Here is a 25,256-nt window from a genome sequence, read left to right as displayed (position 1 = left end):
ATCTTAACAGCCTGACCAACCTTATTTATCTTTTATAGTATCCCTAAATGAAATATTAAATGAAACTGAATTGAAGCTTCTAGTCGTTAATTAACCAAAGAGCTTATGCAAATACTTTCTTCACTATAATGATATTATGATGAACATTTTTCTAAAGAGAATAAATATTTCTTAATGATATTTTATTTCCATTAGTAAATGTGGCAGTTGAAATCTATCATATTTAACACATTTTCTCCAAATAAGGAAATATAGAAAAGATCCCATAAGTCCATACTAAAAAGAATACGATACAATTTAATTTAACTTGTATTTATTATTATTGAGAACACTTTTTGCTGTTCCTCTGTGTGTGTGTGTGTGTGTGTGTGTGTGTGTGTGTGTGTGTAGTGCTGGGGTTGGAGCCAAGGACCTCTAGCATGCTAGGCAAGAGTTCTACCACTGTCCTATATCCCCAGCCCTGCTATATCTATTTTTATATTTTTTTCAAAGATCTAATAACTTTGTAGATTGGCTTATGCAATAAAATTTCAAACTTTTAAACATTTTTTTCTAAGAAGTGTTCCTTTTTAAAGAATAATATGTGGGCTGGGGCTGTAGCTTAGTGGCAAGAGCTTTTGCCTAACACATGTAGCACGTATGAGGCCCTGGGTTCGATCCTTAGCACTGCATAAAAATAAACAAATAAAATAAACGCATGCTGTCCATCTACATCTACAAAAACAAACTTAAAAAGGAATAATGCAGTGCTTAAAATTTGTTTCCCCTTTTTAGTTGTTTATTCATGACAAGTATGTTTGTACGTGTAAACAAATATACATTTTACACATACATTTATTGAAAAGCATCTTTCTAAACCAGTAAATACTACCTATTTATGATATAATTGTTTACAGTTTATTGAGAATAGAAATTAGAGTTTTAATTTTTAGACAGTTTCATTTAAAGTGACATATCTTTACCTTGATGACAAATATGTAACCTTGATACAAATACAGGAGGAATTCTATTGATGTGTTTTCTAAAAGGGCTCATCTTAGTAAACAAATTTTAATTCTTTACTGAAAATTTATATTATAGACTGAGAAAATAAGACTATGATTCTTTTCCCAGTAGAATTCTATGTATTCCAGTTTTAGATACTTTTAAGTATATCACTTTCTTATATTAGGCTATTAAGTTAGGATTTTGGAAGGGATCGCTTCCAAATTCTTTTATTATATCTTATTACTGCTTAAAGCTAAGTTTTGGTGATGGGGGTGGGAGAATTACTGGGTATTGAACCAAGAGCTATGTCAATTATGCTAGACAAGTGCTCTACCACTGAGCTACATCACCAACCCTTTTTAAAACTTAATTTTGAGACAGGATCTTGATAAATTGCCCAGAATGGCCTCGAATTTGTGATCCTCCTGCCTCAACCTTCTAGAAGCTGGGATTATAGGCATATGCAACTATGCCCTTTGTGTTTAAAACTAATTTGATTGAATGCCTTTTCATCTTTCTGTGACTGTTTTTTCTTTTATCAAAATTATAGCGAATTTTGTGTTATATTTTAATAGAAATCACCTTTTAAAAAAATTTTGCTCCTTTATCTTTTTGAAAATTTATTTTAAATCAGTGGAGAGTTTATTTGCCAGACTGAACAAACTAACATTATGATTTGAACTAAGTAAAAAGTTAATATCATTTGTTTCTTTCAGACCTCTATAAAAATGGACTCCAAAGGGCTAACTTTGTACCATTCATAGCTGTCCTGAAGGTAAGGAAAATAACTTGCTTGTGTACACTGAGATCATATTGATCGATAGAAGGTCTTCTACAGGACTGCCTTGGTCTTGCATTCAAGCAGAATTCATTTTGGTATTTAAATAGTGATAGTAAAAGACACCAAAGAAGAAAATGAATTTTTTTATACAGTATTCACCCATATGTACATGGAGAAATTGCAAAATATAGTCTAAAGTATTCTATAACTGAAACATTTGATGGTTTGCATTTTGTGGATTTTAATTTGAGGTTTGCTCATAAATATTTTAGTGGAATATTTAATCTTATACATTTATTTCTGAAAAAATATTTAATGTTCCCTGTTTCCTTCAGGTTAATGGCCATTATTAACATGTTTTCCCAGCTATTAAAGTTGCTATTCTAGAATAGCATTATTACAAAAATATTCTAATATATTTAAATGTGATTGCCATCAAGTTATCATGAAATTATGTCAAGTTGAGGCACATAAATAGTTTAAATATTTGTGTGTATCATCACTGCAAAGAGTTTAAAATAGTCTTCATTACAATATGATTAAGAATAAAATAGCTTCCATTTTTACTGTTAATTTTAAGTAATTTTTACATGTTTGTTCAATAATTCCATAGTCAACCAAAGTTTATTAAAAACCTACTATGTGCAAAGTGCCACAATAGGCATAATATAATTAGAAAATAGGCTGGTTTTTTTGCTTTTAAGTCATTTAATCTAGGGGAGGATATAAAATGTACCACATACAGAAAGTGAAGTATGTAGTACCAAAAAGAAGTACGGGGCTGGGGTTGTAGCTCAGTGGTATAGCGTTTGCCTAGCATGTATGAGGCACTGGGTTCAATCCTCAGCACTACATAAAAATAAATAAATAAAATAAAGGTATTGTCCATCCATAATTAAAAAATATTTTAAAAAGAAGTACAGGTATGTGCCAAGACATGATTCCCTTAATTTCAGGTACATAATTTTTCCCAGTCCATAGTCAAAGTATCTGAGGAAATAATAAAGTCATATGTAAACAAAAACTAAAACCCCCAAAATTCTACCAAGAAAGGAAAGTTAAAATATTTATCTTCATATACTCTAAGGACAGGGACAATATTTTTGATATATATATGTCCATTAGTTGAAATTAGTGTTGATGCCAAACTTTATTTTCTATGCTATACTTAGGAGAATTTAAACATTTGTTCCGTTGACCAACTTTAGCTTTCTAAGGATTCTAATTTCTCCAAGATATTTATAGATGTAGGTAAAGTACTTTTGGAAGATTTATGCTATTAGTAATTTTTCCTCTGGTATTCATGTTTTGCATATAGAGAGAAGGTAGATTTGAATTGTTTTATCCATAGTAGGAATCCAAAGTAATATGGTATATATAGATATCAAGATATAAACCTGGAAACTAAGAAAAATAAGCATTATAGACAGTATCTTTGTATAACATAAAATGTACAAAATATAAAAAGAGAAGGCACACGGAACAAAACAAATCAAGATGTTCTCAGGGAACTTTTTGGCTATAATTTTTTTTTTTTTTTTTTTTGCCTTAAACCTTCTCCCTACCCAGCATTTTGGCTAGTCATTTGTCAAACTTCAGTATATAATAGCACTATCAAAGGGAACTAAATTGGACAGACTAAACTTAATTTTCTTTTCCTTTCCCAACCTAATATTTTTAAGAGGAAGGAAAATCAGAAATGAATAATCCATAATTTGAAATTGAACATGAACCAAGATGAATAATATACAATTTGAAATTGAACATGAACTGAAATTTCCAGGTATTGAAATTCCAGATTGGATTAAAAAAGATTTGAAATGTCTAATTTACTCAGAAGACTTCTTATGTATAAGAAAACATCATCGGATCAATGAAATGAAAATGAGCTCACTTCTCTGGAGCTTTTCTGTTTCGCCTCATGACATTTCCTTTGTAAGAAAATGTTGTTTCACATTAATTTAAATAACATTTTGCCTGTTCACAGATAATAGCGTTACACCTTCATTTTGACCCAACTAAGAAATGCACAGAAGTCAGTCTTAAATGAGGATCTTAGTTTAATAAAAGAGATTATAAACAAGGTTGAAATATATTTTTGGAAAAAATATATTGTAACATCAATTTTTCCACTAAGTTCTCTATAAACCAAATGAGAACATGTTTATAATCTACCACAGAAGCTTGTGATTTATTGCTTGGGGTAATCAAAAATAATAACGTACATAAGCTCTTAGTGAATAATGATATTTTCATAAGATAGTAAGAATGCTGAGGAGGAGGAGTACACTGTTAAAAGCCATAGATAATAATAAAATAGATAAATAAATGAATAGATAAATAAATAAAATGTGATGTATCTATCTGCCATAAAAATGATACTTGCTATGTGAATGAACTTTGAAAGAATTAAGAAAAATAAGTCAGACACAAAAGGACAAATATGTGATCCATTTATATAAGGCCATAGAAAAGATAGACTTATAAAAGACAGAAAGTAGAATAGTGGTAACCACAGGTTGGGAGAAATAAGGACTGGGTAGTTACTGTTTAATGGAGATTCTGATCAGGATGGTGAGAAAGTTCTAGAATAGTGGTGCAGATTATACAACACCATGGATGTACTTAATGTCAATGGATTGAACATAAGATAGTTTAGATGATAAATTTTATATTATGAATATTTTCTCAAATAATAGGTTTCATTGAAAAAATAAGTTTTACAATTTTATGACAAATTAAGAAAATATCCCCAAGTTTCCATTGAGAATCACTCATACTAAAAACTTGGAGGATCTCAAACTGAATGTAAAAAAGACAATTTATGACAACATCAATCAATGATGACAAAGATGTTAGCATTATCTAATAAAGATTTTAAAGCAGTCATGATAAAAATGCCTGAACAGGCAGTTATGAATACACCTGAAAGAAAGAAATATTACTCCTTAATGATTTTAAAAAATTCCATTCACAAGCGATATTTTTCATTTCAATGCTGCAGGGAACTTATAATATAGCCTTCAAATATGTAAGGCAAATGACAAAATTATAAGAGAAAAAAATTTACACTTATATTGAAAAATGCTTTCCACAAGTCTCTCAGTGATTAGTGGTGAACAATATGTGACAATAAATACTTGAACGGCATAATTAACAAATCTAACCTGATAGAGAGAGATGGATAGACAGATCCATTATGATACACAACAACTGGAGAATACTATTTTGAAGAATACAGAGAATGTTTACAAAATTGTCCACATGTTGGGCCATAAAGCAAGTTTCAACAAATTGAAAGACTGAATTCACATAGAGCATATTCCTTGGACATTGTGCAATCAAGCATTTATTAAGAATGTAATAATAAAAGGATAAGTAGAAAATTCTTGTTGTGTTTAGAAATATATATTTTTACATAGTTTATCAGCTAAAGAAATCACAAAGGAAATTAGAAAATACTGTCTTCAAGGTTTTTTTTATGTTGTAGCATGTGTTAGAATTCCATTCTTTTTTTTTTTTTTTAGGTTTTCATTATTTAATGAAATGTCTTTTTTTTAAATTTTTTATTGTTGGTTGTTCAAAACATTACAAATTTCTTTTTTTTAATTTTTTTAAATTTTTTTATTTATTTATTCATATGTCATGTCTTTTATTTATTTATTTTTTTTAAATTTTTTATTGTGGGTTGTTCAAAACATTACAAATTTCTTGACATATCATATTCCACACTTTGATTCAAGTGGGTTATGAACTCCCACCTTCACCCCATACACAGATTGCAGAATCACATCAGTTACACATCCATTGATTTACATATTGCCATACTAGTGTCTGTTGTGCTCCGCTGCCTTTCCCATCCTCCACCCTCCCCCCTCCCCACCTCTCCCCTCCCCTCCCCTCCTTTCTCTCTACCCCCTCCACTGTATAACCCTGAGGGTCTCCTTCTATTTCCATGCAATTTCCCTTCTCTCTCCCTTTCCCTCCCACCTCTCATCCCTGTTAAATGTTAATCTTCTTCTCCTGCTCTTCGTCCCTACTCTGATCTTAGTTACTCTCCTTATATCAAAGAAGACATTTGGCATTTGTTTTTTAGGGATTGGCTAGCTTCACTTAGCATAATCTGCTCTAATGCCATCCATTTCCCTGTAAATTCTATGATTTTGTCATTTTTTAATGCAGAGTAATACTCCATTGTGTATAAATGCCACATTTTTTTAATCCATTCGTCTATTGAAGGGCATCTAGGTTGGTTCCACAGTCTTGCTATTGTGAATTGTGCTGCTGTGAACATCGATGTAGCAGTGTCCCTGTAGCATGCTCTTTTTAGGTCTTTAGAGAATAGACCGAGAAGGGGAATAGCTGGGTCAAATGGTGGCTCCATTCCCAGCTTTCCAAGAAATCTCCATACTGCTTTCCAAATTGGCTGCACCAATCTGCAGTCCCACCAGCAATGTACAAGTGTACCCTTTTCCCCATATCCTCGCCAGCACTTGTTGTTGTTTGACTTCCTAATGGCTGCCAATCTTACTGGAGTGAGATGGTATCTTAGGGTGGTTTTGATTTGCATTTCTCTGACAGCTAGAGATGGTGAGCATTTTTTCATGTACTTGTTGATTGACTGTATGTCCTCCTCTGAGAAGTGTCTGTTCAGGTCCTTGGCCCATTTGTTGATTGGGTTGTTTGTTATCTTATTGTCTAATTTTTTGAGTTCTTTGTATACTCTGGATATTAGGGCTCTATCTGAAGTGTGAGGAGTAAAGATTTGTTCCCAGGATGTAGGCTCCCTATTTACCTCTCTTATTGTTTCTTTTGCTGAGAAAAAACTTTTTAGTTTGAGTAAGTCTCATTTGTTGATTCTAGTTATTAACTCTTGTGCTATGGGTGTCCTATTGAGGAATTTGGAGCCTGACCCCACAGTATGTAGATCGTAGCCAACTTTTTCTTCTATCAGACGGCGTGTCTCTGATTTGATATCAAGCTCCTTGATCCATTTTGAGTTAACTTTTATGCATGGCGAGAGAAAGGGATTCAGTTTCATTTTGTTGCATATGGATTTCCAGTTTTCCCAGCACCATTTGTTGAAGATGCTATCCTTCCTCCATTGCATGCTTTTAGCCCCTTTATCTAATATAAGATAGTTGTAGTTTTGTGGATTGGTTTCTGTGTCCTCTATTCTGTACCATTGGTCCACTCGCCTGTTTTGGTACCAGTACCATGCTGTTTTTGTTACTATTGCTCTGTAGTATAGTTTGAAGTCTGGTATCGCTATACCGCCTGATTCACACTTCTTGCTTAGCATTGTTTTTGCTATTCTGGGTCTTTTATTTTTCTGCCCCCTCCTACCACGCCCATGTACCACTGTACCATACTCCCCACCCATAGCAGGAAGGATAGGGAAAAGTGTTATTTCTGTCTTCCCGGAAGCATAAGTCAGCTAATTAAAAGTCCTTTTCTGCTAATTCCGTCATCTCTGTCATTTCTTTTTTTTTCTTATTTGTATTGTAGATGGACACAATACATTTATTTTATTTATTTATTTTCATGTGGTGCTGAGGATCAAGCCCAGTGCCTCACATGTGCTAGGCAAGCGCTCTACCACTAAGCTACAATCCCAGCCCTATCTCTGACATTTCTGGTTTTATTTCTATGGTCTGTCTAATCCTCCAACCAAGTTATGACTCCTATTTTCCTGTTGCTTTTGCAAGTCTAATAATTTATGATTGGATGCTGGACATAATGATTAGTACATCAGATCTCTGTTTTTTCCTTTTAAGGTGTTAAATTTTATTGTGGTAAGTGATTAAGTTTCTTACAGATCAGTTTGTTCCTTTTAAGGCTTGTTTTTAAGTTTTGTTAGGGTCTAGCTAGATCAGCCTTAACTCTAGGCCTGTTTTAGCCCTTCTTCCAGGTGTGACCCTTTTAAGCTTTCTACTGAATTCCTTGGTATTCAGAGAAGTTTTTCCGATCTGGTTGTTCAGAATGCTTATATTTCCCGGTTTTGTTTAAGTTGTTCTTTGCCCAGTCTTGTGGAGTTTCAGCTTGTACATGTATAACTTAATATTCAAAGATTACAAACATTCCCTATGCAGATATCATTCTTGCATAGCTTCCTCTTGATCTGAGCTTTACTGTGCAAATTTCAACTTTTTCATGTTCCCCAAACTCTGATTACTGTCTCCTTAACTCATTTAGGTTATTGTGCTGCAGGCTAGAAATTGCATATTGATACAAAGCTACAGAAAATGTAGTGTTTGCCTGATTTATTTTTCATACCTCAGGGATTGCTTTCTTTTGCTAGTTATTGTGTAATGTCTGCTATTAATTGTCTCATCTGTTTTGTCTGGTGTCTTAGTGATTTATGACAAGAGGGCAGAATCCTTTTGTTCCAATCTCTCTGCCTTGGCCACAAACATAAGTCTCTTTTTTAGATTTTCTGTGTGTGTGTGTTTGTGTGTGTATGTGTGTACACGTGTACTCAGTATTGGATCCAGGCCTTTTTCATGCAAAGCACATGCACTATCACTGAGCTACACCCCAACCATCTCTTTGTTTTCAATTATAAAGAGAAGAAAGAAAGAAGCCTGGTATGATGGTACCCACCCATCCATAATTTCCACTGCTCAGGAGGCTGAGGCAGAAATAGTACAAGTTTAAAGCTAGCCTGGGCAACTTATGGGAACCCCATCTCAAAATAAAATTTTAGAAGGAACTGGGAATGTAGCTTAGTGGTAGAGTGCTTGCCTGGCACACTTGAGGCCTGGATTCAATTCCCAGTACACACACACACACACACACACACACACATTCTCTCTCTCTCTCTCTCTCACATGTCTATACCCCCCTCAAAAAAAAAGAAAGAATGAAAGAAAGAAAGAGGATAGCCATCTATCTATCTACCTATCTTTCTTTTCTTTTGGAACTCACAGCTATGTTTCACCACAGATACAAAAGATATAAATATAACTATAAAAAGCAATGATAAGCACAGAAATTTTGTTACATCTTTCTCACATGTGTTTAGAGGAACAGTTGATTAAATGATGATATAACACTCATATGAGGGGATATAGCATAATTATTTAGAACGTTCCCAAAGTTTTATTTTTTTGGGGGGGAGGGGTACCAGGGATTGAACTCAGGGGTACTCAGCTACTGAGCCATATCCCCAGCCCTATTTTGATTTTTATTTAGAAACAGGGTCTCACTGAATTGCTTAACACCTTGCTGTTACTGAGGCTGGCTTTGAACCCATGATCCTCCTGCCTCAGCCTCCCAAGCTGCTGGGATTACAGGCATGCACCACCACATCTGGCTAAAAGTTTTGATAATACAGAATAATAATCAAAGATAATATGAGTGAAAGATGTAATAGCATACTAATTATCTTATTAACTATAGAAATAATGTACCTACATGGGAAAATACTGGAAATAAATATCTTAAAATGAACCTTTTTCTGAATTATATGATTGTAGGTGATTTTAAATTTTCTCTTTTAAACTTTTCCTAAATTTCTGGAGTATTTTAAAGTAGTCTGTGATAATAATTATCAGGGTCAGAAAATATAGCCAGTGGCCAAATCTAGCCTGCTGCCTATTTTTTTATAAATAAAATTTTATTGAAAAACTTTGTGTTCATTCGTTTATGTATTTCCTGGTTCTTTTCACACTGTAGTAGCAGAGTTGAGTAGCTGTATCAGAGATCAGTGACCTTGAAAGCCTAAAATATTAACTATTTACTATCTGACCTTTTACAGAAAGTTTGCTGACCTCCAATCTGTATAACATATTTTGGACAAACAGCTATTTAAAACAATGTGCCTGTTTTATGAGATGAAACCCTTGTGTCAGCACAGATTCATAAGTAGGTCTCAAAGAAAGTATCATTTCAAGAGCCTTTTGGATAAATGGTTGGTGGAAGGGAGGCAGCTTGGTGAAGGAAAGCTAAGAAGGTGGTCCAGATTTCAAATAACTCTTTCTTTAAAAATTTTTATTAGTTATCCAATGACCTTTATTTATTTATTTGTTTATATGTGGTGCTGAGAATTGAACCCAGTGCCTCACACATGCTAGGCAAGTACTCTATCACTGAGCCACAACCACAGCCCCACCAAATAACTCTTTTTTAAGTATTATATATTTTAGTTGTTGATGGAATTGTATTGTATTCATTTATTTATATGTGGTGCTAAGAATCAAACCCAGTGCCTCACAAATGCCAGGCAAGTGCTCTACCACTGAGCCACAATCCCCACCCTCAAATAACTCTTCAGAATGTCAGTTTTGTTAGGATCAACTATCTTAGAAATATCTTCAATTTCATACACTTTAAAAGAATAACCTGTCTTAACTGTACATTCATTGACTAATATTCATTCAATACAATCCCTTGCATTCTATACATTATTAAAATTATTATGGTTAAAGGCAAAAGAAGACCAACTGATTTTTTGATCAGAAGAATAGTTTTTTAGGTTAAATTCAAGTGGACTACCATTTTTGGTTTTATTGAAGATTAAATTGTCTGGCAACCTTTGCTATTCTTATCTGATTAGGTTCCAGACTACTGTTTTATATTGGGTAAAAAAACTGTTCATTCCATCACTTACACTTTTAGAAACCATTTTGTTTGGTTCATTCCATAATGATTCTTAAAAGATACATGCAATTCATAAATTTTAAAGTTGAAAAATTCTCAATGTGAATTTCATTAACTTATTTTATGAGGTTTTCAATTAGTTTAATAGACGAACTGATATTTTGAATAATTATGAACAAATCTAAAATAATCCTCCCATGAGAAATGTTCTGTACAATACTGTATGTTGTTTTTTTGCAACATATTGATAGATTCTAATGTTATATAATTAAAGTTCAGATAATGACTCCATTTCTTCTACTTGGTTGTTAAGTTTCTCAACTGTTGTGTATCCTTTATTGAAAATGTAAAAAAAAAAACAAAACAAAACTGTGTGTTAGCCTCTTTTATGTTTTTTTAAAGAAATATTTTCCCAGAAGGAATACTTACCCTGATAGTGAACAATTGTAGAATATTCTCATGGTGTGGTCTCCACTTACAAACTTTAGAAAAAAATTGTTTATAACCTTGAGATAAAATATGGCAATGTTCAGCCTTTGCCCAGCCACCTGTGTTAGGATTGATAGACTAGTCTGCTAAATGGATATTTGCTGTTTTCTCCTGCTATAACTTTCATACTTAGTGAGATTGATTTGTCAGTTTGTTCATTATAACTTTTAGTACTAGAGCTTTCAGAGTGCAAAACTGTCTGAATGAGACTTGGAGGTCAGTGTGCTTCACTGACCTCCCTGAGTTGTCACCTGAGTCAGCCTTGGAGGGATTAACCCTTTGTTAGTGTGATAATGTCCTTATTTATGAGTTGCCTTTTTAATACTTAAGACTGAAAGAAACAAAAAAGAACAAAAGTAGCAGACTGAACTCCTGAATTGAAAAGAATTGTGGCTTTCCCCCACAAACCATTAAAGTATTAATTTGTATCCTAGTATTTAACATTTTATAATACAAAAATGACCATTGGACTTGGAAAATACTTCTGTAGTTAACGAGTTTTTGGCTAATTAAATTAAGGAAATCTACCCAAGATATTTTTATGAATGAGCTTATTTCATATATACTTGAAAAAAATCTATGTTCAAAAATTGATACTAGGGAAGGGTACCCATGATTACTGGAGATTCATAGAATGCAAGTTGAAGAAGAATAGAGGGTTAGTGTGATCTACTTGTTTTTTTTAAAAAAATCCAAAATGGCATGTAAGATTATGTAACAATAAATCCCAAGATTATGTACAAATATAATGCACCATTTAAAAATGTGGTGAAAAGAAAGTCAAAAAAGTATCTATAGTAACAGGCATTAAACTTCTGTGTAATTGCGCTTTCTTTTGTGTGCTTGAAATTAATGTCTAGTGCAAAAGTTGTTGTGATGTATATTTAAAATGTAATTCTTGTCCAACTTCACACTAGAATGTAGATCTTGTATTAGTCAGGACCTACCTATGGAAAGTAATTTGTGGTGAATGCTTTTTAAAATATTTCCTTTAAGTCCCTTATGGAAAATAGAAATAGACATTTTCCATGAAATATATAAATTATATATATTTGGATTCAACTGAAATATAGCAAGCTATGGTTTACATATAAAATATATACTACTTAGAAATTGAATTCTTTTCTTGGAATAAATAGTTAATATTGGTTAGATTACAAGAAATCAATTCTTTGGTGACAAAAATTACTTAAAGGAAGTGTGTCTTAAATATGAATTAGTTGCTTCTTTGAATCATGAGAGAAATTAGTTTAATTACATGTGGCAACTTTCTTGGCTAGTGATGTAATGTGAAATAGAATTCTCCCTTTCCCCTTCCTGAAAACTCAAGCCAATTAATAGAACTTTTAAGCTCTTTGTCACGGGCCACCATGGAGGTCCGCAGAGAAGAACTTTAATCCAATAAACATTTCATTTAGATCATGAAAAGAAAGCATGAGGAGACGCTCCTGTAAGAGAGGGTGTTACTATGATCCCACCCATGAAGAGATGTGAGGCGTTTGCCAAATTAACCAAGAGGTCCTCATATTTAATGCATAAATGTGTCAAAACTAACAGAATCATTATTTAATTTGCTTGAACTCTATTTTGAGGAAACTCTAAAAAGCCACAACTGTTTTCTTCAAAGCCTTCACTGTTGGGTTGGATGGACAGGGCAAAGGGAGGTTGTGAGAAATCCAGATAGCAAATAACACTGGCCGAAGCTGGTCAGAAAAGGGAATAGATAATTAGGCGTAATTAGCGTGTATGAATCGTTGTCTCTCTGCCCTTAGCTTGAATAAATTTTGAAGAAAAAACCCTAGTGGTGCAAATCCTTTGATGTAGGAAGAGTCATTGTGGCTTGGCAGCATAAAGGCAGTGTTTTATACTTTTTACATAATGGTGGTGATACAGAAAGAGTGAATGGACCCTGCACCCCTCTGTCTGCTTTATACCGAGGACTTTTGGATTCTCTTGAAACAAAATGCATCAGAAGTTTTCAGTTGTTCGTAATGAGGTAGCGAACCTCCCAGGGCTCAGAGGAAGCCATTTTTAGCTTTTGTTTAAATCTTAATCACAGTTTTTTTCTTTCTGGGAAATCTGTTTTCTTAAATCAACACTTCTTTTTGCTTCTTTGCTTGCACCTCCAATAAGAGAAAGGAATAATGCACAAGAAAGCTAAATAGAAAAGTTAAACAAAAATTATCACATAAAAGACTTTACACATTTCTGTGTTTTTTAATCCCATATGAAAAAGATCCTCACTTTGTTCCTCTTTGCCTTCAAGTCAGTAACATTCTAGTAAGGTCGTTTCTTAATAAAATATATGTGTAGGAAAACACGCAGGGGATAATTTTAGATTGGGAACTTATTTTCAAATTAAAATTACACAGTAAATGGGAAGTGGGTTATTATTCCATAGTAGTAAAGTTTTTAAATGGAAATTAGTTTAGTTAAAATTATTACTCAGTATATTTACTATAACCTGTTTTGGGGGAAATCTTGGTTGACATACAGGATTGAGAACCTATTTCTGTGTCTAAATAGTTCATTTATTCTATATCCACTACTGGAAAGACAGGAAGTTATTCTTGGGGAAGCATTGCATTAACTTTGAAAATTCTGAGGGAGCTAAAGCAAATAAGTCCCCTAAAATTTAGTATCTGTCTATTCTGGTAGCTGAATTATGTTCATTTTGATGATCTAAAATATTTTAAAAATTATTCATCAGCAAAAAAGAAATTAGCTATTTAAAAACTTTAAACTAAATTAGACATATTACATGGGTAGGGGAAGAGTTGAAATAGTTTATGTGTTGTCCTTAATGTCAGAATAGTATCTCTGAGTAAATTTTTTATTTCTGATACATTTTTAACTATTTCCATCAGCTATTTTGGAATTACATGAAAAAAGAATCTACCCTTCAGATACTTAAGCTTTCAGATTTCCTCTAATTAATATTCTTCTTTTAACATATTTTAATTATAAGACTTTCTGTAGCAGTCATCAGGGATCCATTCCTTAATGTGTAATCTACAAATCTATTTTTATAGTGTAGCTTTGCTTTAGTGTAGTTTTGTTATGACGTTTTGATTGTAGATAGACATGTTTCAATCCACAATGCTCTGAGATGCTTTTGGCTACTTAACCCATTTTGCATATTGTGCCATTTGTGGAATAAAGTAGCCTTTTATACTTGAAGTTGATTTGAACTCTGAAAGGCAACACCTGAACATCTCACAAAACTGGATAATTATGGCTGATTGTGTTTTTCAGGTATAGGTCACGGGAAATTCATTTGGGGTAAAGTATGTACAAAGCTAAGAAATATGCAGATTTTCTGTTGTAGGATTGTGTAAAAATTATTTACAGTTAATACTTGCATAAAGGTTAGAAAGGTTGATGAAGTGATATTTAGTTTTGCTTTACTATTCACTGCATGTCAGAATGTAATTATGACTGATTCATGAAACTGTCTTAGAAACGAACCATCTTTATTAAAATGCTGATCAAGATAAGAGCTGACAGTAATAAAGAATAGAACATTTTAGTCTTGTTGCTTTTGAATGATTGCTAATTACCCCAGAGGTCATGTATAGTGCTTGGTAGGATTCATTGACATTATTTCTTTTAAGTCTGCTGTTTCAACAACATCTGAGTATGAAGACACAAACTGTGTGCACATCGAACAATAGTTTGGCCAAGTTTTTAAGGCTTCAAGATATCCAAGAAATATTTTTCTGTTAAGTGAATTTAGCTTTTCTCCATCAAAATTATAGTATATAGGGGGTACTTGTTGCAAAATACTTTCTATGTTCATTTATTGTTGACTGTATCTACACTTTCCATGTAGGTTATTGAGACAATGTTATCTCTGAATATATACACAGGCATATATATTAATAAGAATATACATATTAATATATATTAATAAGAATAAAAATGTGTATTGGTCCTAAAGTTAGAATCCACAGAAAGAACTTCTTAATGTGAAAATTAATCAAATTTTACTCTTTTGAAATTAATCAAAATTTACTCTTACTTTCAGTAGTTAGTATTCAACTTGTTTTTATTTTTATTAAAAGTGATCTTTGTGGGGCTGGGGCTATAGCTCAGTGATAGTGTGCTTGCCTCGCACGTTGAGGCACTGAGTTCGATCCTCAGCACCACATAATAAATAAATAAATATATGGAAAAAATAAAAATAAAGTATATTAAAAGAAGTGGTCTTTATAACTTGCTTCAAAAGACATGTGGAAATCCTTATAGTGTTTTTTTCCTTAGCCAATAATGATTGCTAGGATACATTTATTATTAAAATACAATTAATTAACTGAGTAAACTTACACAATATCTAAAATAACTTAATCATTACAATTCTTAATTGAGAGTAGAATAACACACATACATATATATGTGTATATATATGCATGTACATACAAACCACACAATCACATCACAGATGTTTATGCGATTTCCATGATGTGGCAGAAAAACTAATGTGTTAAGAAGGCCATCTTTGTGAGCCTGGCTCTGTCATTGACTTCGGACAAGCCTCTTAAGTCTGCCAGAACTTACATATTTTTTCATCTGTAAATGATGGTATTAGACTACAAGATTGCTAGGACCCTTATGATGCTAAGAGTTTGCAAGAATATTAAGTTTCAGAAGTTTCCTTGTAAATTATTTATTTTGGACCATGATAGATTTCTCCCCTTAACAGCATTCTAAATATGGTATTCAATTTCTAGGCTACCTAGCCTACAGAAGTCTAATTATCTTACAGAGCTCAAATGTTTTACCCTTATAGAATAAAGTATAAGAAAGTAATATTTCAATTTCAACATGCATTTATTAGTTGTATAGTCACTGGGGATGCAATGATGAATGTTACTGAGATAAATCTTACTATCAAGGAAATTAGGATGTTCTGGTATAGAAAATAGACATACCAACAAATAACTATAATGTAAGAAAATATTATAGTATAGTGAAAAGTGAGTAGGAGTGAGTAACTGTATGCTAGGAGTCTCTTTTTTTGCTGGGGATGGCAATAGGAAAGATATGTTACTCTAGGTTGTAACCAAAAGTTAAGTAAGAGGGCCCATTTACTTCTGGAATGTCCTCATTTAGAAGGCAGAATGCAAACAGAAGGTTATGTATGTTAAACATTTCATAACTTGAATAGTGCTTGTAAATAAGAACAATCATTCAAACTTTTAAACAACTGCTGCCATATTGACAGACCAATCAGAACAGACGTTGGGCTGTGATCAGTCATCCCATACTGGTGTATATTAGTGAGGACCAGCCTTACCTATAAATAAAAGTGTTTAGGTATTTATGCTCACAGGGTTTGAAAGTCTGAAGGGACCTTAGGAATACATATCCCACCACCTTATTATCCACCAAAGGTAAACTGAAGCATGTACCTGGAATCATCTTACCTCAGATTTCCTAGCAAGTGGCAGAGTCAGGTCTAAAATCCAAAATTTCTGCTTTTTATTGAGAGTTCTTTCCACTAAACTATGAAGTCCAGTGTGTGTGTGTGTGTGTGTGTGTGTGTGTGTGTACACATATTCATTATATTTACATGTGGCACATGTTATTGTTATATATAGAATTAGTCAAATATTCTCAATTGCTTTTTAAATATTTTTTAAGTTGTAGATGGACACAATACCTTTATTTTATTTGTTTATTTTTTTATGTGGTGCTGGGGATCTAACCCACTGCCTCACACATGGTAGGCTTTACCACTAAGCTATGATCCCGGCCCTCTCAATTGCTTTTATCAATAAGAATCTATTTATGTTTCTTTTACAAAAGTGTAATTGATCTGATTCTGACTGCAATTTAGCAGTTATACACAATAAATTAAATATATCTAGAACTTGTTTTTAGCTAATAGCTATAAGTTTACTCTTCAAGGCTTTTATCAGAGTTAAGAATAAAGTATAAAATTGACTGAAGTTATCTCTTCATTTTCAGATAAAAGTGCTAAAGAACAGTGAAATGACCAAAAGTTGAGCAAATACAATGAAGAAAGAGCAGAACCAAAGTTTAGAATAATACTTATAAATGCTATACTGGACACCATAAAACTCTAAGTAATGAAGTCTCTGACAGTGGACAAAGGTCATTTTTAAACTTTTTATTGAAATTTAGTTTTTCCTTATTGTTTTAGAGTATGATTATAGTGCAAATGAATCTTATGCATATGGGCTTTGAGTATTTATAGTACAGTTTTATATATACATGTATATATAATTAAATATATATTTTCTCAGGTAGAAAAGTTATTGCTTAGGTATAGATATTTATACATAAGAAGGAAAAATCTTATAGGTAAATTTCTGGGTATGAAAAATTAGATTTTGCAAAGCTGCATATATAGTGGGTAGTTCCTATTAGCCTGGTGATATATTGTACAGTTCCTTTTTGTGGGAAAAAAAATGAAAGCTTATCAAAATTGCAGTTGTGGTTTTGGTAGAATGGTTATAAAAAAAGATTCTCAGAAGGTACATGCACCAACTTCTTTCCAGACTGTCATGTGTCACTATTATATTTTTCCTTTTTCTCTCAGGCATGAGAACTTTGGTTTTCTTAGATAAAGTAAACAGTGGTAGAAGAATGGAGTATAAATTAAAGTTCTGTTTGTTATGACAGAGCTGGAAAAGTATAATGTTTGATGGTTGTGATTTCAATAAGACAACTACCAACTTTTTCTGAGTGTCACTATTTGGGGACAATACATGGAGTTCTCTAAGATCTTTTGTAAAATTTCATGAGAGAAAATGAACGCATTCCAGGCTAAGAAATCCAAACATTGCATAATATTGAAAGCTCCCCTTCACCATTCTTTCCTCTCTCCATTTTTCCTCACCCTCTAGTCCAATTCATTCCTACTTTCTCCCAGAAAAAGCCACAATTAAAAAATTAGTATCTTTTTTTTTTTTGCCAGGCACCTGCCAGGGATTGCAGGTGCATACCTGCAATCCCAGGGGCTTGGGAGGCTGAGGCAGGAGGATCACAAATTCAAAGACAGCCTCAGCAATTTAGCAGGCCCTAAGCAACTCAGTGAGACCTTGTCTCTAAATAAAATAGAAAAAAGGGCTGGTGGTGCTGGGGTTGTGGCTCAGAGGAGAGTACTTGCCTAGCATGTGTGAGGCACTGAGTTCAATTCTCAGCACCACATATAAATACATGATTAAGGTCCATTGACAACTAAAAAAATATTTTTTTTAAAAAGGGGGGCTGGGATGTGCTACAGTGGTTAAGAAGGGGAATAGCATGGATGGTGAAAAGAGACTCTCATCATTATACAAAATACACGTATGAAGATGTGAATTTGGTGTCAGCATACCTTATATATAATCAGAGATATGATAAATTATTGTATAATGGTGTATTAAGAATTATAATGCAAAATAAATAAATAAATAAAATCATTTAAAAAGGGGGGGCTGGGATGTGCTACAGTGATTAAGTGCCCTGGCTTAAATGCCCATTACCCACCTCCACAAAATTTAGTATCTTTTCAGTCATTTCCTATACAATTATATACATATGTCTTTATATATGCCCAAACACATAGGTTTCTTTTGTTGTAAATTAATGCTATAGTAGATACACCCTAAACTGGGTTGTGCTTTTATCCCTTGTAGGTAAATATCATGGAGATCTTTTGATACCAAATATTACTCAATCTCATTCTTTTAGATGGCTATCTTAGATTTTACAGTATAGCTGCACTATTATTTTAAAATTAATCTGCTATTTTTATATCCTTAGCTTTATTCTATATTTTTACTTTTCAAGTAATACTTTAAAAACATGTTTGCTAATGTATTTGTGTTGTATATGAGTTGATATTTCTGTAGGTTAGATTCCTAGAAATGTAATTTCTAGGTCAAAGAATCTTTACAATTAAAGATTTATTTTATTTTTGTCAAATTTTACTTTACCTGTGTATTGACTAACATTAAAAATTAAATTTGTAGCTACTTCAGATATATTATTATTGGCACCAGGGATTGAACTCAGGGGCACTTTACCACTGAGCCACATCCCCAGACCTATTTTGTATTTTATTTAGAGATAGGGTCTCACTGAGGTGCTTAGCACCTGGCTGTTGCTGTACCTGACTTTGAACTCATGATCCTCCTGTCTCAGCCTCCTGAGCCACTGGGATTACCTCAAATATTATTTTTAGAGAATCCCTATTAATCCTTGTTGAACACAGTAAGATATATAAATAAATGACAAAAAAATCACATGGAATTGAGGTATGATAGTTTCGGAGTTTTATTGGATATTGCTTGTACGTAATTAAATCAGCAATTGGCTATTACAAAATTATAATTAGCAAAATATTAAAGAGTGGTAGAATTTTTGAACTTTTATTCCATGCCTTATTCTGAACATAGAAGTTGTATAGTGGTTAAATACACAGCCTGCCAGGCATGGTGGCACACATCTGTAATCCCAGCTCTTTAGGAGACTGAGGCAGGAGAATCACCAAGTTCAAGGTCAGTCTAGGCATCTTAGTGAGACCCTGTCTCAAAATAAAATGCTAAAAAAGGGGGCTGAGTGTGATGATGTAGCTCAGTGGTAGAGCACTTGCTAGAAAGTGCAAGATGCTGGGTTCAATCCCCAGTAAACTGCCCCCACCAAAAAAAAAAAAGTGTAGAATCTACTCGCCTGAGTTCAGCTGCTGCTTCCTTCAACTGTGAGTAGGCTGAATAACTCTAGACATAAAAATTTTTTTTTGAGCTGGGCATAGTGGCACATGCCGTAATTCCAGGAGGAAGGAGGGAGGCTAAGACAGGTGGATCGCAAATTCAAAGCCAGCCTCAGCAACTCAGCAAGGCCCTTAGCAACTCAGTGAGATTCTGTCTCTAAATAAAATACAAAAAAGGGCTGAGGATGTGGCTCAGTGGTTAAGCACCCTTGGATTCAATCCCCAGTACCAAAAAATTAAAAAAAAAATAAATAAATATCTTTTTTAACCTCAGATATTGCATTGGCAAATTGGGGCCAATAATCCTGCTTTAAAAAGGTATTCCTCCAGATGCTGGTGCTTTGCCCATTTAGGGGAGATGGGCATCCAGTTACTTTGAAAATATTTTTAATGACATATCCAGAAACTCATTGTTTCAGAGGAAGATTAAGATGTTCCACATCCAGATCAGGATGTTTGGGCATCCTCATGGTGCTCAGAATGAAACTTAATTTATGGCATAAAATATGATCAGAAACCCAACTCTAAAAACCTAGGCTGGGCTGGGGATATAACTCAGTTGGTAAAGTGCTTTCCTTGCAGTGCACACCACCCTGGATTCAATCCTCAGCACCACCAAAAACAAAAACAAAAACCTAGGCTCATGTAGTTTGAGATGTTAAAGTCCTTCACTGACTCAAGTCTGTAGTAGCTCATCATAAAGGTCATTTTTCCACCCCTTCTGTACATTTTTCATTGTGGATTTGTCAATACTTGTGAATTAGTATTTTAGGTCATCCAAATTTATTAATGCTTATCAGAAAAATGATATGTTAATGTCATCCTAGTTGACAAAGTTGATAAAGATTCTTGTTCTCTATAGTTTCTTGTCGACATTTTAAAGATGACAAATACCAACACACTATGAAAACTCTTAATGCAATCAGACTATTCCAGCTTTATGAGTCCTTTGTCTCCTTAAAATTCTACTTTTCTCCTTTGTACTTCAAATAGTTGACAACCCATAGATCTTATGTCTTTTACTGCCATGTGAAGGATGGTAGTTTTTTTTTTTTTTTCATTTTATTCATCCAAAAATAAGCTAGAAGAAAGTCAGTGCCACCAATCTCTATTTCTGGGATTCTTGGGTCATAAACTAACCTTGAGAGGTCTCATGGATTTTATTGCTTGGACATTGTGATTGTTTCCTTGCGTTCTGCTCCACATCTCTGCTATTGTGGAATACCCATGTAATTTAGATTGAATGATCAGAGGTGGGGCTTGATTAAGCTAAGCCCGAGGTCCTCAACCCTGGCCCATTAGAATTACTAAGGAGCTTAAAACAAAATAAGTTAACAAAACTTCCTTCCCCAAATATGCTTTCTACGTACTTCCTGGGTGAAGCTAATGTGCACCCAGTGTGGAGAACCACTGGTTGCCATCTTCCCTCCCACTTGCATTGGATCAGGAAACTCATACCTAAACTAGTTAGTGTGTGCTATTTCCCAGGCTATAGGAATTGGTGGTGGTGGCTATAATCATCATATTCAGAGCAGTTCAGGACTTTCGTTTCATCAATGTGGAAATGTTCTTGTCTCTCTTCTTTGTCATGAGTAAACCCTGCCTTGTGATGAAACTCTTACTCAAAGGAGGGCAGAACTGATAGATTTGAAAAGAGCCAGGGCCTTTTCAGTTATGTGAGTCAGTAAATCCCTTCATTGTTATGCCCTGTTGAATTGGTCTTCTCATAGATGTTGACTAAAAGCACTAATATACTCTTGGATAATTGCTCCTAACTCAGAATCTTTGCCTTGATTCCATGTCCTGTAGCTCTAAGCCTGATATCTATTATGGATATCTGTACTTGGAGAAGTCTAAAAATGCTCAAATCCAGCATACCACCAAACTCTTCCTCGGTTCTTTATGGATGGTGTAACTGTGTGGTTGCCTAAGTCAGAACCCCAGGATCCCTCTTCTCCTTCCCTGTGTCCTTTATCCTGAAAGTAGTCAAAGTCTGTTGACTCCTATCTCTGATACACTCACTTTTCTGTTTTTATATTGTTTTTAAGGCCCCTTTCACTTTTTTTCTTTAATTTTTTTGTTATTGTTGTAGATGGACACAATATCTTTATTCATTTATTTTCATATGGTGCTGAGGATAGAACCCAATGCCTCACATGTATGTGCAAGGCAGGCTCTGTACCAGTGATCTACAGCCCCAGATCCAAGGCCCCTTTCACTTTTTCCTGGATTTTCCCCATACCTGCTTACTGATCAACATTTATTCAGTTTTTTTTTCTTCTAGCCTCTTCCCCAAAATGAAACAATGATTTTTTAAATTTAAATATGAGCTTATCTATGCTTAAAATTTAAATTACTTCCATATGATCTTTACTCTTTAAAGTAGTTTACAAAGCCTGCAGGATATGAGCTCTTGCCAGCTTCCATGGCCCCATTATGGGCCACTCTTGGAATATGTGCAACTGAAAGCATCCTAAATCTTGTACTCAACAGTTTTGCTATATTGAACTAATTTTAGATCCCAAATGAACCAATCTTTCTCTTGCATCTAGGTGTCATAGGTCTCATTTCCTGAGTTTGAAACATGCTTCCCTATTTTCTCTTCCTCACCTGGCTAACTTTGCTTAATTGCCATTTTCCTCAGATTAGTTTTGTTTTCCATAGTACCCTGTTCTGATTTTTTTTGTTGTTGTTGTTAAGTGAAGTTTATTGAGATGTAATACAGTAAATTTCTCCCTGTTTTAATATAAGTTATTTAATTTTGACAAACTGGTCTCCCGCTATAGTTTCACTTTTCCAGAATGCTGTGTAAATGAATCATGCAAGTGTACCCATTGAGACTGATTTCTTTCACTTGGCATAAAGTGTTCGTGGGATTTTCCATGTTTGGAGAGTCAGTAGTTCATTCCTTTTATTGTTGATCATTATTCCATTGTATGGATGTACTATAGTTTGTTTTCTAATTTTCCAGTTGAATAACAATTGAGATGTTTCCCATTTTTAGCAACTAAGATGAAACTACTGTAAATATCTACTTCCAGGTTTTCATGTGAAACATAGGCTTTCATGTCTTTGTTTCTGCTGAATAAATAACTAAGCAAGAGATTATTAGGCTATGTGATAAGTGTATAATTGAGTTAATAAAACACGGACCAATTTTTATATTAGCTATACCATTTTACATTCCTACAGTAATGTCCGAGAGTTCTAGTACTTGTATATTCTCTTCAGCATGTGATATTGTCAAGTTTGCTTCTGTTTTGTTTTCTTTTTAGCCATTGTAATAGATGTGTAATGGTATCACATTTGGATTGAATTTACATTTCCCTGTGTATTCATGATGTTGTGTGCCTTTTCATATGCTTATTTGGTGAATGTCTATTCAGGCCTTTTGCCCATCTTTTAATTTCATTATCTGCCTTTTTATTATTCAGTTATAGGAGATCTTTACTCTAGAATGAAGGCATTATCAGATATGTGTTTTGCAAATATTTTCTCCCAGTTTGTGGCTTGTCTTTTTATTTTCCTGCTATGTGCCCTGTTGGTAAAGGAGGTGTATCCCTCACTCTAAATAGTATGAGATGGCCAAGCCCAAGACACTGACACTGGACAGATGATATTGGCAGTAGCTTAGTAGTCACAAGTATTTGCAGCCTGGGGGAAGAGGACACCATACACAACTTAGTTTGTAAAATTTGTTCAATGACCTTTCAATTTTAGAGCAAAGATAGATTTTTTTAATTGGTTGTTCAAAACATTACAAAGCTCTTGACATATCATATTTCATACATTAGATTCAAGTTGGTTATGAACTCCCAATTTTACCCCAAATACAGATTGCAGAATCACATCGGTTACACATCCACATTTTTACATAATGCCCTATTAGTAACTGTTGTATTCTGCTACCTTTCCTATCCTCTACTATCCCCCCTCCCCTCCCCTCCCATCTTCTCTCTCTACCCCATCTACTGTAATTCATTTCTCTCCTTGTTTATTTTCCCATTCCCCTCACAACCTCTTATATGTAATTTTGTATAACAATGAGGGTCTCCCTCCATTTCCATGCAATTTCCCTTTTCTCTCCCTTTCCCTCCCACCTCATGTATCTGTTTAATGTTAATCTTTTCTTCCTGCTCTTCCTCCCTGCTCTGTTCTTAGTTGCTCTCATTATATCAAAGAAGACATTTGGTATTTGGTTTTTAGGGATTGGCTAGCTTCACTAAGCATAATCTGCTCTAGTGCCATCCATTTCCCTGCAAATTCCATGATTTTGTCATTTTTTAGTGCTGCGTAATACTCCATGGTGTATAAATGCCACATTTTTTTTATCCATTCATCTATTTTCAATAGATGAATGGATAAAAAAAGATAGATTTTTTAAGGGACTGTCTATTGCACTGTGATATAACCCAACCTGATCTTTCTTTGTTGGTGGGCTAATTTGCTTGGTGAGTAGAATACTCTGTCTATAGCTGGGAAATGGCTCCTTGAGGAGTACATGAGGAAAATTCTTAATTTTTTTCTTTCATTTTTCTAGATTCCATGTTGATCCAATCATCCTTTACATTTCCCATCTTCATTTTAACAATTCTATTGTGTGCTACAATATTTGTAAGCTAACAGATGATTTGGGCAAATTACATTATTACAGAAATCTGTTGTTAGATGAAGCTTCATAGTCTTATTAGTTATACTTTAATGTGGGCTTACTTCCTCTGGGCTGTTGATCTCATACATTCTTTTTTAAAAATTTTTTTAAAAATATTTTTATTAGTTATCGATGGACCTTTATTAATTTATTTGTTTATATGTGGTGCTGAGAATTGAACCCAGTCCTTCACACATGCTAGGCAAGTGCTATACCACTGAGCCACAACCCCAGCCCATACATTCTTTTTTTAAAAGAGATTTTGGCTTTTTTTTTTTTTTTTTTTCAGTGCTGAGGACTGAACTTAGGGCCTTGTGTATGCTAGGCAAGTGCTCTGTCACTGAGCTAAATCCCCCAACCTCACTCCAAGAGATTTTATTCAGCACCAATTATTGTCACTGTAAGAGGTTCCAGGGAAGTCTCTCCAGAGGCAGAGACCTCTACTTGAACTTTACAGGCTCTTGATCATGTTGCAGAAAAGAACTTAAGGAGGTGTCAGGTTTTAGCCAAGGGAGGAAGAACTTTATTCGAAAGTAAAAGGTGAAAGTCTACACCTTTAGGGCAGGTGTTCGCTATCTCCAGAGCCAGTTCTACCCCCAGGGCTTAAGTTTGGGTTTTTATCAGAGTAAAATTAGTTGGAATATGTTTGATCCGTAGGGGCTGGACTTTTTTCAGGATTGGGAAATACTGAGGAAGGCTGTGTTTCCTTCTTGGGGGTCTGATCTGGCATGTAGGTTTCAGATTACATCTACTCTCTTGCAGTTGTATAGTAAGTCTGGTGGTTGATCAGATGGTCAGGCCAGAGGGTCATGGTCCAGTCAGATGTTGGCCTCTAGCTTCATGCAGTTGATGGTCTATTTCTATTGAGGTCTTGTTCCTGCTTTGCTACATTCCAGAAAATTTATAGGGAACTGGAAAGTTCCAGAGTAATTTATTGGCTCTTCATATGTTCTTACCTTTTTTGTCTCTTTCCATCTCTTAGGCTCCTTTGTCCAGCTCACAAGTTGTTCACAAGCCATGGGACC

General features: G+C 34.0%; 1 protein-coding gene across 2 annotated transcripts in view; it reads left to right on the top strand.

Moving 5' to 3' along the window:
• Afg1l (AFG1 like ATPase) overlaps positions 1-25,256 on the top strand; it is a 210,852-nt gene that overhangs the window by 118,489 nt on the left and 67,107 nt on the right. For both annotated transcript variants that reach the window (XM_046430410.2, XM_046430414.2), the window contains exon 7: positions 1,704-1,762. In XM_046430410.2, the coding sequence (XP_046286366.1) occupies positions 1,704-1,762 (59 nt within the window). The remainder of the gene's footprint in view (positions 1-1,703; positions 1,763-25,256) is intronic.

Source organism: Marmota monax, unplaced genomic scaffold (genome assembly GCF_021218885.2).
Source record: "Marmota monax isolate L192 unplaced genomic scaffold, Marmota_monax_Labrador192_F-V1.1 WCK01_AAM20220418_F8-fsc00013, whole genome shotgun sequence".
Lineage (NCBI taxonomy): Eukaryota > Metazoa > Chordata > Mammalia > Rodentia > Sciuridae > Marmota > Marmota monax.
This window is presented reverse-complemented; position numbering and strand designations above follow the sequence as displayed.